Source organism: Mobula hypostoma, chromosome 12, assembly GCF_963921235.1.
Source record: "Mobula hypostoma chromosome 12, sMobHyp1.1, whole genome shotgun sequence".
Taxonomy (NCBI): Eukaryota; Metazoa; Chordata; class Chondrichthyes; order Myliobatiformes; family Myliobatidae; genus Mobula; species Mobula hypostoma.
In genome coordinates, this window is record NC_086108.1 from 109,836,595 (window position 1) to 109,856,324 (window position 19,730).

The following is a 19,730-nucleotide window of genomic DNA, read 5'->3' on the forward strand; positions in this document are numbered from 1 at the left end:
TTTTCCTCCACCTGAGGGTGGTGTCATCATGGCACAGAGGAGGCCATGAACTGACCTGTCGAAAGAGGAATGGGAATTGAAATTAAAATGTCTGGCCACCAGGAAGTTCCACTTTCAGCAGATGGATGCCCACAACTTATACCTAACCCATACACTTTTGGAAGGTAGAAGAAAACCGGAAACACACGCGGACACAGAACGTACAAACTCCGTACAGACAGTGGTGGGAATCGAACCCATCGGTAACTGTAACGCTACCACGTCACCCATAAAACATTGCACACACAGAATGCTGAAGGAACTCAGCAGGTCAGGTAGCATTTATGGAGGGGAAAAAACAGTTCACATTTTGGCCTAAGACCCTTTCTCCAGGACTAGACTTGGGTCGATTGTTTATTCCCCTCGATGTTGCCTGACCTGCTGAGTTCCTCCAGCATTCTGTGTGAGTTGTTTTGGACCTCCAGCATCTGCAGAATCTCTTGTATCTCCTAAAATTTGCTCATGTGGCTACTTCCACCACCTCCCCTCAAATCCTCACACCCTTAACCGTCAATCTGCAATATCAAATGCTATTCGTTACCCAGGGACGGCCTGAACTTAAACCCATTGCTTTGTGGCATAGACCCAAGCAGTTGTGCCAGGGAGGTGTGTCTACCTTGACACCAAGGATGGATATACCGCTCAAGGCAGAGCTGGGCTGCCAAATGGGAGATGGAGTTCAACCTGGAAAAGTGTGGTGATTCACTTTGGAAGGCTGAAGTTGAAGGTAGGATACAGGGTTAATGGCAGTTCTCCTAGCAGGGTGGAGAAACAGAGGGCTCTTGGGGTCCATGTCCATAGATCCTTCAAAGTTGCTGCACAAGTTGATAGGGTGATTATGAAGGCATATGGTGCGTTGGTCTTCATTAGTCAGGGGATTGGGTTCAAGAAGCATGAGATAATGTTGCAGCTCCGTAAAACCCTGGTCAGACAGACCACACTTGGAATATTGTGTTCAGCTTTGATTGTCTCGTTATAGGACAGTTGTAGAAGCTTTAGAGAGGGTACAGAGGAGATTTACCAGAATTCCACCTTGATTAGAGAGCATTTATTTTGAGGACAGTTTGAGCGAGCTTAGGCTTTCATCTTTGCAGTGAAGGAGGATGAGAAGTGACTTGATAGAGATATACAAGATGATAAGAGGCATATATCGAGTGAAAAGCCAGAGACTTTTTCCCAGGGTGGAAATGGCTAATACGAGGAGACATAATTTTAAGTTGATTAAAGGAAAGCATAGGGGGATTGTCAGAGGCAGATCTTTTACATAGAGAATGGTGGGTGCATGAAATGTCCTGCCAAGTGAGTGGTAGAGGCCAATGCAGTACATAAAGGACATTTAAGAAACTCTTAGATAAACACATGGATGATAGAAGAATGGAGGGTTATGTGGGAGGGAAGGGTTAGATTGATCTTAAGAGTTATGCAAGTTAAAAGGCCAGTTTAGTACCATGGTTCGAATTGCCTGCATTGTGCTATGTTCTGCGTTGTCTGAAGTTAACTGAGCCAGTGTGACCTACCCGGAGTTGGAGAAACAATTCCACAAGCCCTGTCCGTGGCTCCAGAGCAAGCGGTTGAAGACGCGGTTGAAGATCCGGTAGAGCCGGAGAGTTTCCACGTCCTGCACCTTCCACACTCGTTGCAGCATAGCTCGAACATTGGTCCGCACAATGTCCAGCACCTAAAAGGCCAAAGAAGCAGCACAATTCAAAGTGAGTTGATTATTAAAGTACATCTGTTAACATATACAGGTGTCCCCCGCTTTACGAACGATCGCTTTACCCCACTTCGTTTTTACAAAAGACCTACATTAGTACCTGTTTTCACTAACCAAAAGAGGATTTTCGCTTTTACGAAAAAAGATGCCCGCTTTAAACTTGTGCTTACCCCGAGAAAGACTACCATGACCGTGAAGCCTTGCGCGGGCAGGTGTATGCGCATGCGTGTACGTGCCGATTTTTTTCTACAAATTGCTTTTGGCTAAATCTTCCCGATTCTGTTAAGTGAAACTGCACTGTACATACATTATTTCTACTTTATATAGGCTGTGTATTTATCATTTCATACCTGCTTTTACTATATGTTAGTGTTATTTTATGTTTTATATGCTATATGGTATGATTCGGTAGGTTATTTTTTGGGTCTGGGAACGCACAAAAATTTTTCCCATATGAATTAATGGTGACTGCTTCTTCACTTTACGCCATTTCAGCTTACGAACGGTTTCATAGGAATGGTCTACCTTCGGATAGCAGGGGAAACCTGTACTACCTTGGGAGCTTTCTTTCCCTGTAGGTGTTTACGGGAAAAATAAAGAAATACAATAGAATTTATGACAAAGCCAAGCAGAAGCCAAAACTGACAAACAACCAATGTGCAAAAAAAGATAAACTGTGCAAATATGAAAAAAATAAATAAATAATACTGGGAACATGAGTTATTGAGTCCTTGAAAATGAGTCCATAGGTTGTGGAATCAATTCAATGTCCAGGAGAGTGAAGTTATCCACACTGATTCAGGAGCCTGATGGTTGAGAGGTAATAACTGTTCCTGAGAGGGAGACATTGAAGAAGGGGGAGGGCAGGAAGGGGAGAGAGGGGGCAGGGAGGGGGAGGAAGGGGAGAGGATGGGGAAGGGGGAGAAGGAAAGGGATAGGGAGAAAGAGGGAGGGCCAGATGGGAATGGGGAGAGGGAGAGGGGGAAAAGGGGCAAGTGGGCAAAGGGGAGCGGGAGAGAGAAAGAAGGAATTTGCCTGAGCAGCCGAAAATGCAGCCTTGAAAACTTCTGATCCTCTAGAATCTCAAACAGAGATTCTTTTGGAACTGGACTAGAATGCATATACAAGGAGTAAGACAACGGGGGAGAAAAAACAAAAAACATATACTGTACAGGGTTATTGCATTCCTGGAAGACTATCTTCTATAGCACAAACCTTAATTTTTCCATTGAATCCCATATTATTTGGAAATGCATTCCTACAGGACAATTTTTCTCTCAACAGAAAGGCCCCCACGTGTGTATGGTCTATAGATCATGGAATTCTGATTGTATTGTCAATGGAGGAGAAAGGGTTGCTGTTTTAATTAACTGGAAATGGATGTTACTATGATAAAATATTGTTGTACACATATCAACAGAAGAGATTGCCTTGTCACTTTCCAAAGCCAATCCTTTAAGTGGCCTCCTGTTATGAACCTTGGTAAATAATCAGTTCTTTTTTATTTTATAAATTTATTTATTTATTTATATTTATTTAGAGATAGAGTGCCGAGCAGGCTCTTCCAGCCCAATGAACTGCACTGCCCAGTAACCGACCTATTTTTACACAAGCCTGATCACAGGACAATTTATGGTGACCAATTAACCAGTACATCTTTGGACTGTGGGAGGGGATCTGGAGCTACCCAAAGGATTGTTCATGGGATGAACACACAAACTCCTTGCAGAACAGCACTGGAATTGAGCTCCAAACTCTGGAATGCCCTGAGCTGGAAGAATGTCTCGCTAACTGCTACATTACCATGACACCCTAACAACTTGCCTTTACATTTAGTGTTTATATATTTTCACATAAATTCTATAAGAGAAAATTTTCTGTACTGCTAATTTTTTGTAGTGGTTTGTAGATTCAATAAGGGCAAAATGATTCAATAAGAGCCCATGACCATGTTTGTTTTGGGCAATTTTTTCTACAGAAGTAGTTTGCTATTGCCTTCTTCTGGGCAGTGTCTTTACAAGATGGGTGACCCCAGCCATTATCAATACTCTACAGAGATCGTCTGCCTGGTGTCAGTGGTCACATAACCAGGACTTGTGATATGCACCAGCTGCTCGTATGACCATCCACCACCTGCTCCCATGGCTTCATGTGACCCTGATCAGGGGGTTAAGCAGGTGCTACACCTTGCCCAAGGCCAGCAGAGAGGACTGTGTTATACCTCCTTTGGTAGAGACACATCTCCATCCCATCACCCAGATAGATAGATGGGATAAATAGTCAGGGGTTTACTCTAAGGGTAGAGGAATCTGGAACAAGGGGGTGCAGATTTAAGGTGAGAGGACAGAAAATTTAAAGAAATTCTGATGGATTGTTTTTTTACACCGATGCTGGTGGTGATGGGCTGTGGAGGAGGGAAGGGATAGATTAATTGTGGAATAGGTTAAAATGTCAGTACAACATCATGGGGTGAAAGGTCTGTACTGTGCTGAACTGCACTGCATTCTATATGGAACGAGCTGGTTTGCATTCATCTGCAGCTGCACTGGTGCATGATGAAGAACTGTTACGTGCTTGATCTTGCAGAAACATGGCTCCAGGACAACATCCCAGTCACCATCAACCTGCAGGCCAGGACACTCAGGGACTTGGACTATATTATTTTTTAGTGACTGTATGTTTCTCTGCTATCAGAACTATATGTGCCTTGTGCTGTGTGTGACTGTTGGTACTGTGTTTTGCACCTTGATCCCAGAGGAACACTCTTTGGTTTGGCTGTATTCATGGGTATGGTTGAATGACAATTAAACTTGAACTTGAACATGGATAGACACAACAAATAATCTGCTGGAAGATGTCAGTGGTTAAGTAGCATCTGTGGGCGGAAAGGAATTGTGTGTTTCGGATTTTAACCCTGATTCAAAGTTCAAAAGTTCAAAGCTCAAAATCAAATTTTCTTTTCAATATTTTCTTGTACTCTGTATTCTTCTACGTAGAGACTAATAAAAATATTGAAAAGAAAATTTTCTGTCAGAGTACATACACGTCACCACCTACAACCCTGAGATGCTTTTTCTGCAGGCATACCTAGCAGATCTATGGAACAGTAACCATAAATTGTAAGCATCAGCAATTGTTAACTGCAAACAAACTGCAACTGCAGAAAAAATAAATAGCAATAAATAATGAGTATGAAATAACAATATAACAGTGTCTGATTCAGGACGGAGAAAGTGATAGGGACGGGTACCATTACAACATTTAAAAGACATTTGGACAGGAACATGGGTAGGAAAGGTTAAGATGGATTTGGGCCAAGCATAAGCAAATAGAACAAGTTCAGGGAAGCATGGATGAGTTGGGATAATGGCCTTTTACCCTGATGTCTGGCACTATGCCTTTGAGATGCAGGACAATTCAGGAGCACCTGGGGCAATGTCCAAGCCACACAGGGAGAACGTACCAACTGGTTCCACCATCAAGGACATCTTCAAAGGCAGTGCCTCAGGAAGGCAGCATCCATCATTCAGGACCCTCACCACCCAGGACATGCCCTCTTCTGATTACTACAATCAGGGAGGAGTTACAGGAGCCGGAAGCCACACACTAACAATTTGGAAAAAGCTTCTTCACCCCCATCATCAGATTTCAGAATGGTCCATGAGCCTATGAACACTACCTCAGTATTTTGCTCTCATTTTGCACTATTCATTCATTATATAGTTATATACAGTACCTTATATATGCACACACTAAGTATGTGTACATACATATACACACACACTCCCACACCTAATAAAGTGGGCACTGCGTGCATGTTTGTGGTCTTCTGCTGCTGTAGCCCATCTAGTTCAAGATCTGATGTGCTGTGAAGTACTCCTCCGCACACCACTGTTGTAATGCATGGATACTTGAGTTACTGTTACCTTCCTGTCAGTTCGAACCAGCCTGACCATTCTCTTCTGGCCTCTCATTAACAGAGCCGTTTCATGCACAGAACTGCCATTCACTGGATTTTTTTGTTTTCTTGTTTTTTCCACCCTAAACCCTAAACACTGTTGTGTGTGAAAATCCCAGGGGATCAGCAGCTTTTGAGATACTCGATCCATCCCATCTGGCACCCAACAATCATTCCACAATCAAAGTCAATTGGATCACATTTCTCCCTCATGCAGATGTTTGGTCTGAACAACAACTGAATCTCATTGTAATTTACAACATTTTTTAATGTATTGTACTGTACTGCTGCCACGAAACAACAAAATTCCTGACATATGTTAAGTGATAAGAAACCTGATTCTGATTCAAGTTCTCATTCTCCTCACAGGCTATCTAAAAGGCAGCAATTAGACTCACCTTGCGCTGCTTTGTGGAGTCCAGTTTCACCAACCAATAGGAAGCCAGCTTTGGTTTGTGATACTTCCAATTGTCCAGAATCTGTGGAGGGAATTGGAAAGGTTGGTGAGGAAATGGACAAATGTCTTGGTGTGATTAACCTAGAGACAGTGCAGAAAACATTCACAAGGATGCAGCCGGGACTAGAGGCTTTGAGATCTAAGGAGAGTCTGGATAAGGCCAGGATGATTCTCTTTGAGGAGGAAGAAGTGGAAAAAGTGTGACCAGCTTCAAATTCCTGGATATCATTCCTGGAAGATCGAATTTACAGTATTTCAGCCAAGTGAACAGATAGAATGTAAGGCCTTTGACAAGGTCCCGCATCAGAAGTTGGTCAAGAAAGTTCAGTCACTCGGCATTCCAGATAAAGTAATAAATTGGATTAGATATTGGCTTTGTGGGAGAAGCCAGAGAGTGGTAGTAGATGGTTGCTTCTCTGACTGGAGGTCAGTGACTAGTGGAGTGCCATAAAGATCGGTGCTGGGTCTGTTGCTGTTTGTCATCTTTATCAATGATCTGGATGATTATGTGGTTAACTGGACCAGCAATTTTGTGGATGACACCAAGTCTGAGAGTGCAGTGGATAGCCAGGAAGACAATTAAAGCTTGCAGTGGGATCTGGACCAGATGGAAAAAATGGGCTGAAAAATGACAGATGGAATTTAATGCAGACAAGTGCGAGGTGTTGCACTTTGGAAGAACCAACCAGGATAGGTTTTACATGGTGAACGGTAGGGCTTACATGCTGAGGAGTGTGGTAGGACAGAGGGATCTGGGAATACAAATCCATAATTCATTGAACATGGCATCACAGGTACTGCAGATAGGTTTGTAAAGAAAGTTTGTGGCACATTGGACTTCATAAATCAAAGCATTGAGTACAAGAGTTGGGATGTTATGTCGAAGCTGGAAAGAAATTGTTGAGGCCTAATCTGGAATAGTGCGTGCCATTTTGGCCACCTACCTACAGGAAAGATGTCAATAAGATTGTAAAAGTGCAGAGAAAATTTACAACGATGGTGCCAGGATTTGAGGACCTGAGTTATAGGGAAAGGTTGAATAGATTAGAACTTTATTCCCTCGAGCGTAGCAGAATGAAGAGGTTAGATAGAGGTAAACAAAATGATGAGGGGTAGAGATAGGGTAAATACAAGCAGGCTTAGCTACATGAATGGCAGGGGATTGGAGGGCAATGGTCTGGGTGCTGGTCGACGAGACTAGGCAGTTTAATGGTTTGGCACAGACTAAATGGGCTGAAGGGCCTGTTTCTATGCCACGGTGTTCTACGGTTCTGTTACCCTATCGACATTCTAGAAGATCTATCCTGAGCCCAAGACTTTGATACAATCATGAAGAAGGCATGACAGCTCCAATACTTCATTAAGAGTTTAGGGAGCTGTGGTATGTCACCAAGGACTCCAGCAAATTGCTGCAGATGTACCGTGGACAGCATTCTGACTGGTTACACAACCATTTGGTACAGAGGCTGTAATGGACAGGACCGCAGAGGGCTGTTGATTTAGCCAACTCCATCATGAAAACAACCGTTCCCCCCCCACCCCCCGCCATTGAGGACATCTTCAAAAGGCAGTGCCTCAAAAAGGAGGCATCCACCACTAAGAATCCTCACCCTCTGGAATATGCCCTCTTCCTGGGGAGGGAGTTCAGGAGCCTGAAGATCCACACTTAACAGCTCAGGAACAACTTCACCCCCTCCACCATCACATTTCTGAATAGTACACAAACCTCATTACCTGGCTTTTGCACTCTTCAGTTTTTTTTTGTAATTTATAGTAAGCTCTGTACTGCTGCCAGAAGACAACAAATTGTGCAACATAGGTCAGTGAAAATACACCAGATGCTGTCTGATTGGGACCATTTTTGCCGGAGCGAAGAGGGTCGAACGGTGACCTTGGAGAGGTTTATAAAATTGTGAGGAGCTTAGATAGGGTGAATGATCACAGTCTTTTTCACCAGAGTATAAAACTAGAGTGCACAGGTTTAAAGTGATTTAAAAGGGACCTGCGGGGCAAACATTTCCACACAGACAGTGGTGAGTTAATGGAAGGAGTTGCAGAGGAATTGACAGGGACAGGTAAAATTACAGCATTTAAAAGATATTTAGATAGGTGGTGAGATGGAGGTCTGTCTCTACCAGAGGAGCTGTAAGGTGCTCCTTCCCTTCGTAAACCTGCAGGTCACCCTTGGGCAAGGTGTTCACCTGCTTACCACCCCTGCCCCCCCACCCCCGATCAGGGTCACGTGAAGCCATGGGAGCAGGTGGTGGATGGTCGTACGAGCAGCCAGTGCATATCACAAGTCCTGGTTATGTGACCATTGACACCAGGGAGACAATCTCTGAAGAGTATTGATAATGGCTGGGGTCACACCCAGAAGAAGGCAATGACAAACCACTTCTGCAGAAAAATTTGCCAAGAACAATCATGGTCATGAAACCATGATTGTCCACATCATATGGCACAGCACATAATGATGATGGTGATGATTAGATACTGTAGGTAGAAGGAAAGGAAAGGTTTAGAGCAGGGGTTCCCAACCTGGGGTCCACAGATCCCTCAGTTAATGGCATAAAAAAGATTGGAAACCCAGATTTAGAAGGATGTGGGCCCGATACAAGCTCAGGAAAGTAAGTGGGTCAGCATGGACAACTTGGGCTGAAGGGCCTTTTTCCTTCCTGAATACTTCTATGAACAAGAGAGCAAAGAATGTGACTTAGTTAAACTATCCAAGAGATAGAATAACCCCCTCCAGTCAAACGGCCAGTGAGGTCACGGTGTCATTGAGCCTCATTGGATGTCAGGTCCTCCTCCAAGAATTTGTAAATTGGTTTATCATTGTCACCAAGCTACAGGGAAAAGCTAGTTACAGATCATTACAACAGTGCATTGAGATAGTACAAGGGAAACCAGTAACAGGATGCAGAGTAAAGTATTACTGCTACAGAGAAGAGAAAATCTGCAGATGCTCGAAAGCTCAAAGTTGGGGAGGGAGGGAAAGATGTGCTTGGTGGTGGGATCCCATTGGAGGTGCTGGAAGTGTCCAGCACATAATTCTCTGAAACTTCTGCCACCTCCAACGGGATCCCACCACTAAGCGCATCTTTCCCTCCCACCCACTTCCTGCTTTCCACAGGGATCACTCCCTACGCGACTCACTTGTCCATTCATCACTCCTCAGTGATGTCCCTCCTGGCACTTATCCTTGCAAGCAGAACAAGTGCTACACCTGCTCCTACACCTTCTCCCTCACTACCATTCACGGTCCTAAACAGTCCTTCCAGGTGAGGTGACACTTCCCCTGTGAGTCTGTTGGGGTCATATACTGTTTTCAGTGCTCCCGGATTGGCCTCCTGTATATCAGAGACCCAACGTAGATTGGGAGACTGCTTCACCGAGCACCTACCCTCCGTCCACCAGATCTCCCAGTGGCCACCCATTTTAATTCCACTTCCCATTCCCATTCTGATATGTCCAGTCATGGCCTCCTCCACTGTCATGATGAGGTCACACTTGGGTTGGAGGAACAATACCTTTATTCCCTTTGGGTAGCCCCCAACCTGATGACATGAACATTAATTTCTCAAACTTCCAGTAAGAACAGACAGGAGGATCTGTCAGCCTGATAGAGATACCCACATGGTGTGTTGCCTCCCAGGTGCCAGGGATATGGGATGTCTCAGATCAGGTGCAGAATATTCTGAAGGGAGAGGGTGAACAGCCAGAAGTCTTGGTACACGTTGGTACCAATGACATAGGTAGAAAAAGGGAGGAGGTCCTGAACAGAGAATTCAGGGAGTTGGGTAGGAAGCTGAAAAGCAGGACCTCCAGGGTAGTAATCTCAGGATGGCTGCCTCTGCCATGTGCTAACGAGTGCAAAAGTAGCATGATCAGGCACGTTAATGCATGGCTGGGAGGCTGGTGTAGGGAGCAGGGCTTCAGGTTCCTGGATCATTGGGGCCTCTTCTGGGGGAGGTACGACCTGTACAAAAAGGACGGGTTACACCTGAACCCAAAGGGGTCCAATATCCTAGCAGGCAGGTTTAATAGAGCTGTTAGCGAGGGTTTAAACTAATTTGGCAGGGGGATAGGAATGGAGTGATAGGGCTGAGGAAGAGGGAAACAGAAATAAATCAATAAGATAGCGTGTAACAGAGATGATTGAAAGGACAGGCAGGAGATGAGGCATAATCACAGCCCATGGGATGATTTACAGGGCAATAGAGGGGTGGTGCAGTTAAAACAGAAAGCAACAAATACTGGACTGAAAGTGTTGTATTTGAATGCACGCAGCAATAGAAATAAAATGGACGATCTTGAAATTCAGCTACAGATTGGCAAGTGTGACATTTTGGCCATCTCTGAAACTTGGCTAAAGGATGGGTGCCATTTGGAGTTGAATGTCCAAGGATATACTGTGTATCGTCGGAAAGATAGGTTAGTAGGGGAGAGAGGGTGGTGTGGCCCTGTGTATGAGAAATAATATTAAATCATCATAAAGGGATGACATAGGATCGGAAGGTGTAGAGTCTCTATGAGTTGAGTTAAGAAATGACAAGGGTAAAAGGACCCTAATAGCAGTGGTATACAGGCCTCCAAACAGCAGCCGGAATGTGGATTACAAATTACAGCAGCAGATAGAAAAGGTGTGTTAGAAGGGCAATGTCATGATAATCATCAGGGATTTTAACATGAAAGTAGATAGGGAAAAGCAGGCCAATACGGAAGCTCAGGAGAGAGAATTTGTAGAATATCCAAGGCATGGCTTTTTGGAACAGCTTGTTGCTGAGCTGGATTGGGTGTTGTGCAATGATCCAGAGGTGATAACAGAGCTTAAGGTTAAGGAGAAGAAGAAACTAAATTCTAATGTGTCAGTATTTCAGTGGAATAAAGGAAATTACAATGGCATGAGAGGGGAATTGGCCAAGGTTGACTGCAAAGGGACACTAACAGGAAGGACAGCAGAGCAGCAATGGCTGGAGTTTCTGTGAAAAATGACAGAAGTGCAAGACAGATATATTCCAAATAAGAAAAATTTTCCAATGGAAGAAGGATACTACCGTGGCTGACAAGTGAAGTCAGAGTCGAAGTAAAAGCAAAAGAGAGGACATACAAGGAAGCCAAAGCTAGTGGGAAGGTAGAGGATTGGGAAGCTTTTAAAAACTTGCAGAAAGAAACTAAAACAACAGGAATTCTGCAGATGCTGGAAATTCAAGCAACATACATCAAAGTTGCTGGTGAACGCAGCAGGCCAAGCAGCATCTATAGGAAGAGGCGCAGTCGACGTTTCAGGCCGAGACCCTTCGTCAGGACATTTTGGGCCTAGACCTTTCTGTCCTGACGAAGGGTCTCGGCCTGACACGTCGACTGCGCCTCTTCCTATAGATGCTGCTTGGCCTGCTGCGTTCACCAGCAACTTTGATGTATGTAGAAAGAAACTAAGGAGGTCATTGGGAAGGAAAAGATGAATTATTAAAGGAAGCTGGCAACTAATAGCAAAGAAGAAACCAAAAGCATTTTTAAGTATATAAAGGATAAAAGAGAGTTGAGGGTAGACATAAGACCAACAGAAAAATGACACTGGAGATATTGTAATGAGAGACGCAGAGATGGCAGAGGAACTGAATGCGTATTTTGCATAAGTCTTCACATTGGAAGACATCTGCAGTACACCGGGCATTCAAGTGTGTCAGGGAGGTGAAGTATGTGTAGTGAAAATTACGACTGAGGAGGTGCTCAAGAAGATTAAGGGTCTGAGGGTAGATAAACCTCCTGGACCTGATGGAATGCACCTTCAGGTTCTGAAGGAAGTAGCTGGAGAGATTGCGGAGGCATTAACATTGATCTTTCAAGAATCGATAGATTCTGGCATTGTACCAGATGACTGGAAAATTGCAAATGTTACTCCACTATTTAAGAAGGGTGGGAGGCAGCAGAAAGGAAACTATAGACCAGTTAGCCTGACGTCAGTGGTTGGGAAGTTGTTGGAATTGATTGTTAGGGATGAGATTACAGAATATCTGGAGGCACATGACAAAATAGGCCAAAGACAGCATGGTTTCCTGAAAGGAAAATCCTGTCTGACTAACCTACTGTAATTTTTTGAGGAAATTACAAGCAGGATAGACAAAGAAGATGCAGTGGATGTGGTGTACCTGGATTTTCAGAAAGCCTTTGACAAGGTGCTGCACATGAGGCTGCTTAGCAAGGTAAGAGCCGATGGAATTACAGGGAAGTTACTAGCCTGGGTGGAGCATCAGCTGATCAGCAGAAAACAGGCAGTGGGAATAAAAGAATCCTATTCTGGCTGGCTGCCAGTTACCAATGGAGTTCTACAGGGGTCGACTTTGGGATTAGTGTATTTGTGGCTAAATTTGCCAATGATACAAAGATAGCTGGAGGAGTGGGTGGATGCTGAGGAAACAGAGAGCCTGCAGAGGGACTTAGATAGATTAGGGGAATGGGTAAAGAAGTGGCAAATGAAATACAATGTTGGAAAGTGTATGGTCATGCACTTTGGTGAAGAAATAAATGGGCAGACTATTATTTAGATGAGGAGAGAATTCAAAATGCAGAGATGCAACGGGACTTGGGAGTCCTCGTACAGGATACCCTAAAGGTTAACCTCCAGGTTGAGTCAGTGGTGAAGAAGGTGAATGCAATGTTGGCATTCATCTCCAGAGGTATAGAATATAAGAGCAGGGATGTGATGCTGAGGCTCTATAAGGCATTCGTGAGACTACATTTGGAGTGTTGTGTGCAGTTTTGGGCTCCTTATTTTAGAAAGCATATACTGACATTGGATAGAGTTCAAAGAAGATTCACGAGAATGATTCCAGGAATGAGAGGGTTACCATATGAGGAACGTCTGGCAGCTCTTGGGCTGTATTCCCTGGAGTTCGGGAAAATGAGGGGGGGATCTCATAGAAACATTCCAAATGTTAAAAGGCCTGAACAGATTAGATATAGCAAAGTTATTTCTTATGGTAAGGGAATCTTGGACAAGAGGGCACGACTTTAGGATTTAAGGACATCCATTTAGAACAGAGATGCGGAGAAATTAATTCAGTCAGAGGGTGATAAATCTGTGGAATTTGTTGCCACGAGCGGCTGTGGAGGCCAAGTCATTGGGTGCATTTAAGGCAGAGATAGGTGGGTTCTTGATTAGTCAGGGCATCAAAGGGTATGGGGAGAAGGCAGGGGAGTGGGGATGACTGGAAGAATTGGATCCTCCCATGATTGAATGGTGGAGCAGACTCGATGCGCCAAATGGCCTACTTCTGCTCCTATATCTTATCTTATCTTAATGCTCCCCATCACCCCCAATTCAACATTTCCCATCTGTTTTCCCTCTCTCACCTTATCTCCTTGCCCGCTCTTTGCCTCCCTCTCGAGCTCCTCCCCCCTTTTCTTTCTTCCATGGCCTTCTGTCTCTTTCAGCAATCAACTTCCCAGCTCTTTATTTCACCCCTTCCCCTCCAGGTCTCCATCACCTGGTGTTTCTCTCTCCCCTCCCCCACCTTTTAAATCCGACTCCTCAGCTTTTTTTTTCCAGTGCTGCTGAAGGGTTTTGGTCCAAAATGTCGACTGTACTCTTTTCCTAGATGCTGCCTGGCCTGCTGAGTTCCTCCAGCATTTTGTGTGTGTTCCACAGCTACAGAGAAAATGCAATGCAGGTACACATCAAGGTGCAAGATCATAATGGGGTAAATTGGAAAGTCAAGAGTTCACTTTATTTTAAAATAGGTCTGTCAATAGTGTCTTAACAGCAGGGTAGAAGCTGTCCTTCTGCCAAGCGGTAGGTTCTTTCAGGCTGAATTAGCAGTTGACGCACCACCACCTAACAGAGAAAAAAATATATACCATTTCTCTGTTCAAGAAATATATACCATTTCTCTGTTCAAAAAATGAGTACCATTTCTCTGTTCAAAAAATATATACCGTTTCTCTGTTCAAAAAATATATAGCGTTTCTCTGCTCAAAAAATATATAGTGTTTCTCTGCTCAAAAAATATATACCATTTCTCTGTTCAAATAGAATAGCCCTTTAGTTTGAAGCCCAGGACATGCCCTTTTCTTATTACTACCAAGAGGGAGGAAAGACAAGAGCCTGAAGGCACACACTCAACATTTTAGTAAAGCATCTTCTTCTCCTCCGCCATTAAATTTTTGAACGGACAATGAACACTACTTCACTGATTTTGTTTTCCTTTTGCATTACCTGTTTATACAGTACTCTGCAAAGGTCTTGGGCAGAGTATATATATGTAGCTGGGGTGCCTAATACTTTTTCACCGTACTGTATTTGTCAATGTAAAGCAGAAAGCAAGTTTGTAAATCTGGTGTGAGCAAAGGATGTTGAGAATGGTGAGTGGGGAGCACTGTGGGACAGGTGGCAGAGAAGGAGTACCAGGCGTGGGGGCTGGCATTGGCACAGACACAACCAGCCTGAGACATCAGCCAAGACCATTTGATTCCAAATAATTAGCTTATTGATCATTACAAAATGTCTCTCTGTTGCTTCCCACTCTCTCCCCTTTCCCAGCCCCTTCCTACTCTCAGTCCACTATAGAGACCCACAACTTCACTCACATATGTCATGAAATTTGTTTTTTTTGTATGTTTTTTTTTGTGGAAGCAGAACAGAGCAATACATAAAATTACTACAATACTGTGTAAAAGTCTTAGGCACCCTAGGTATACAGGTGTAATTTATAGTACAATGCACTTTATGTATTGCACTGATCTACTGCCACGTAACAACAAACTTTACAGTACAGGTCAGTGATTATAAACTTGATTCTAATTCTGAATCCCCAATTTCCCACAAGAGAAAATATCCACTTCAAGCTCCCCTGTGTAACCTCGGGATCTTATTTGTTTCAGTCTCTGCTGTCTTTACAGTGTCCTGAGAAAACTCACCACAAGGTGGCGTCACTCCACAATGAATCCACAGGGATAAAATCCATCCAGAAAACAGGAAACTCCATATCACCTCTTCCCTGTCTTGAAGCTCCTGCCAATTACTCTCGGCTTCACTTGGGACCCAAGGGTGTGTATGCTGTGGAGGACTTGAACTGCAGGTTTACACTTACTGGCCGCTCTATTAGTGTACCTAATAAAGTGGCCACAGATGTGAAGCCTAGTGTTGGATCTGTTGCCACGGAGCCCACCCACCTCAAGGCCCAACGAATCAGCTCATGATAAAATGGCGGAGCAGACTCGATGGGCCGAATGGCCTACTTCTGCTCCTTTGTCTTATGGTCTTACAGTAGATAGGGTAAATTCCAGCAGGCTTTTTCCACTGAGATTGGGTGAGACTATAGAGGTGTAGTGGAGAGTATATTAACTAACTACATCACAGCCTGGTATGGGAACACCAATGCCCTTGAATGGAAAATCCTACAAATAGTAGGATTTATCATTCTATCACAGGTAAACCCTCCCCACCATTGAGCACATCTACATGAAATGCTGCAGTAGGAAAGCAGCATCTGTCATCAGGGAGCCCCACCATCCATGCTCTTTTCTTGCTGCCACCACCAGGAAGGAGGTACAGGAGCCTCAGGACCCACACCACCAAGTTCAGGAACAGTTATTATCCCTCAGCCATCAGGCTCTTGAACCAGAGAAGATAACCACACTCATCTTCCAAAGCCCATTATTGAAATGTTCCCATAACCAATGGACTCACTTTCAAGGACTCTTCATTTCATGTTTTTTGATATTTATTGCTTATTTATTTATAATAATTATTATTTCTTTCTTTTTGTATTTGCACATTTTGTTGACTTCTGCACTCTGGTTGAGCGCTGAAGTTGGGCTATCTTTCATTGATTCTGCTATGGTTATTATTCTATAGATTTATTGAGAATGCTCACACAAAAATGAATCTCAGGGTGACAGATATCTACTTTGGTAATAAATTTACATTCAACTTTGAACTTTGAACCAGAACTAGAGGTCATGGGTTAAAGATGAAAGGTGAAATGTTTAAGCAAAACATGAGGGGGAACTTCTTCACTCAGAGGTGGTGAGAGGGGAACAAGCTGGCAGCAAAAGTGGTGGATGTGGGTTCAATTTCAACGTTTAAGAGAAGTTTGGATAGGTACATGGATGGAAGGGCTATGGAGGGTTATGGTCCAGTTGCAGGTCAATGGGACTAGGCAGATTAAGCGTTCGGCACTGACTAGATGGGCTGAAGGGCTCATTTCTAAGCTGTTGTGCTCTTTATATCTCTATGATTGGAAAGCCCACTGATGACTCACCTCATCCATTAAAACCTCAGCTTCTTCATTCGATTTTCCGGGAAACTTGATTCTCATCTCGTTGAGAGCCACCTGTGTTTCTTTGGTCAATTCTTCATCCTGTTCCTTTGTTCTAAAATTCACAAAGGACACACGCTAGAAAATGCAGAGAAAGATCTCATTAATTCAGGGTCAGGGTAGCTCAACACACCACCACCGACAAAACTACGAAGCTCAGGGCTACCCCTGTGGGAGCCGTATATTTTCTGCTACATGTGGGCCTTTTAACAACTGAGGTGAAGTTCTGTTGTGATCACTGGTCAGAGGGATGGCGGATGGAATGGTTGCAGCTAAGTTCGGCAGTCAGGGCAGAAAGGGAGGGCTTTCAAAGAGGTTTCAGTCCACTCACAGCTAGGCTAAGCGGAGACTGAGTCAATTACCTTTCCCTTCCAGAGGTTTGGGGATCTGTCTCTGTGCTGCCAAGATTTCCCCTGAAGGAAGGAGAAAGGAAAGGAGGAAAGGAGGGAGGAAGGAAAGGGAGGGAGGGAGAGGGGAGGATGGGAGGGAGAAAGAGAGGCAGGGGAGGGGAAAGAAAGGAAGGAGGAAGGGAGGGAGAGAGGAAAGGAAGGGAGTCATGGATACAGAGATGGATAGGTAAGTTCATGGGAGAGAGAGGGAGAGAGGAAAGGAAGGGAGTTATGGATACAGAGATGGATAGGTAAGTTCATGGGAAAGAGAGAGAGAGAGGGAGGGAGGGAGGACGGGAGAGAGGAGATAGAGAGATGGATAGGTAAATTCATGTACAATGGGGGAGGGAGGGAGATAGTTGGATAGGTAAGGTGATGTTCAGTGGGGAGGGAGGGAGAAAAAGTGGGGAAAATGAAAGAAAAAGGAATGAATGAAGGATGATGTAAAACAAATGTTAAAGAAACCAAAATGATAAAAACAAAGGAAGTAAAGAGGAAAAGAAAAAGAAAGAACAAGTTAGTGAGAAGAGTTTGATTGATAAACTCTGATAACATTAGAGATCATTTTCATACCTATGATCTCCTTTGAAGATGCTGTCTGTTTTTGCCCATTAATCGAACACACAACATAAAACAACAATGTTCAGCTGACCTTTCAGCCAACTGCAAGATCAATCTCACCTACCGCCCCCACCCCACATAGTCCTCCATTGTTCCATCATCTATGTGCCTATCTAAGAGTTTCTTAAATATCACCAATCTATCTGCCTCTACCATCACCCCAGGCAACATGTTCCACGTACCCACCATTCTGTGTAAAAAAAACCTACCTCTGACATCCCCCCCTATACTTTCCACCAATCACCTTAAAATTATGCTCCCTTATATTAGCCATTTCTGCCCTGGGAAAAAGTCTCTGGCTGTCCATTATATCTATGCCTCTTATTATCTTGTACACCTCTATAAAGTTGCCTTTCATCCTCCTTCACTCCTACGAGAAAAGCCCCAGCTCACTCAAATTGACCTCATAAGACATTCACTCTAATCCGGACAGTGTCCTGGTAAATCTCCAGAACTAAACACACCAACTCCAAGTGTGGTCTAACCAGAGTTTAACTGTTTATTCCTGTCCACTGATGCTGCCTGACTGGCTGAATCTGCTAAGGGTTTTGAGCAGGGGTTTCCAACCCTTTTTTACGTAATGGACCAATACCGTCAAGCAAAAGGTCCATGGAACCCATGGCTGGGAATCGGGTTTAAAGGGAAAATAAGCCTAGCTTGGATGTAGTATTCCAAAGCACGTCTTAGAAGCAGAGGCGTGTGATAAATAGAAGGGCAGGCAGAGGACTTGGACAACTAATCCTAAAGCTGTGTGTTGAGGATGAAGGTTTGAAAAAGAGAGTTGGAAGGCTCTGGGAAGGAATTGCCGAGTTTGGCCACACACAATGGAAGGCACAACACCGAGCAACCAGGCATGGGAAAGAGGGGTGTGTTTGGGGTGTTGGATTGGAGGAGGTTACTGACTGGGGGGAGGGCAGGGGGTGGCACGATAGAACAGTGGTTAGCATATCGCTTTACAGCATCAGTGAACAGGCTTCAATTCCCACTGCTATCTCTAAGGAGTTTGCACATTCTGCTTGTGACCACGTGGGTTTCCTCCAGGTGCTCCGGTTCCTAAAGATGTACAGTTAGGGTTAGTGAGTTGTGGGCATGCTTCGTTGTGCTGGAAGTGTGGCAACACTTACGGGCTGCCCCCCCCTCCAAAATAAAGACCCTGGACCATGTTGACGCAAAACACCACATTTCACTGAATGTTTCAATTTGCATGTAACAAAAAAAGCTGATTTTTACAGAGGTAGAAGCAGCATTTGTCCACTGACTATAAAGAAAACTGGTTGCCACTTGGTTGGCATAGTTTTATGGGATGGGCACATCTGTGAATGGAGGTCAGCTGAGCCCAGGCTCTGGCGCGAGGTGTCCGTGAACAACTCATCAACTAACAAGATCTGCCTGACCAGCTGAGTTCCTCCAGCACTTTCTCTGGATTTCCGGAAATGCAGCATCTCTTGTGTTTATGATTTGTTACTCCACTGCAAAGTCTCTATGCAAGCCTATCCCAAAGAAGTTTAAATCTTCTCTTCGAAGGGATTTCAGTGAGACCCTTTCTCACTACTCCCCCTCTAAGGTCTTCCCCTTCCTTTCCAGTCCTGATGGTCTTGGCCTAAAACATCAACTGTTTATTCCCCTCCATAGATGCTGCCTGACTTGCTGAGTTCCTCCATCTTAGACCAAAAGACATAGGAGCATTCGGCCGTTGAGTCTGCGCTGCCAATTCATCATGGCAGATTTATTATCTCTCTCAACCATATTATCAGAATTAGAATCAGGTTTATTGTCACCGGCAATGTGACGTGAAATTTGTTCACTTAGCAGCAGCAGTTCAATGCAATACATAATATAGAAGCAAAAAAGAATAATAATAATAATAAATAAGTAAATCAATTACAGTATACGTATATTGAATAGATTTAAAAAACGTGCAAATTTCACAATGAACTCAATCATATTGTGATCACTGTCTCCTAAGGCTTTTTTACCTGAAGCTCTCTAATCATCTCCAGTTCATTACATAACACCCGTACAGGTAATCCTCCAGAAGGCTCAATGACAAACTGCTCTAAAAAGTCATCTCTTAGACATTCACCAAATTCACTTTCTTGAATCAGAATCAGAATCAGGTTTATTATCACCGGTATATGACGTGAGATTTGTTAACTTCGCAACAGCAGTTCATTGTAATACCATAAAACAGAATAGTAATAATAATGAATAAGTATATCTTATTCAGTAT

General features: G+C 43.9%; 1 protein-coding gene across 6 annotated transcripts in view; it reads right to left on the minus strand.

Annotated features, from left to right (window-relative positions):
• ttll7 (tubulin tyrosine ligase-like family, member 7) overlaps positions 1 to 19,730 on the minus strand; it is a 237,876-nt gene that overhangs the window by 53,259 nt on the left and 164,887 nt on the right. For 5 of the 6 annotated variants that reach the window (XR_010019956.1, XM_063064775.1, XM_063064772.1 and 2 more), the window contains 4 exons: positions 16,853 to 16,903; positions 16,434 to 16,568; positions 6,110 to 6,190; positions 1,557 to 1,717 (listed from right to left, as the gene is read on the minus strand). Coding sequence is in view for 5 of the 6 variants with exons in the window: in XM_063064775.1 (XP_062920845.1) it covers positions 1,557 to 1,717; positions 6,110 to 6,190; positions 16,434 to 16,568; positions 16,853 to 16,903 (428 nt within the window). In the remaining variant the exon portion in view is untranslated. The remainder of the gene's footprint in view (positions 1 to 1,556; positions 1,718 to 6,109; positions 6,191 to 16,433; positions 16,569 to 16,852; positions 16,904 to 19,730) is intronic. The other variant, XM_063064773.1, reaches the window with a different exon arrangement.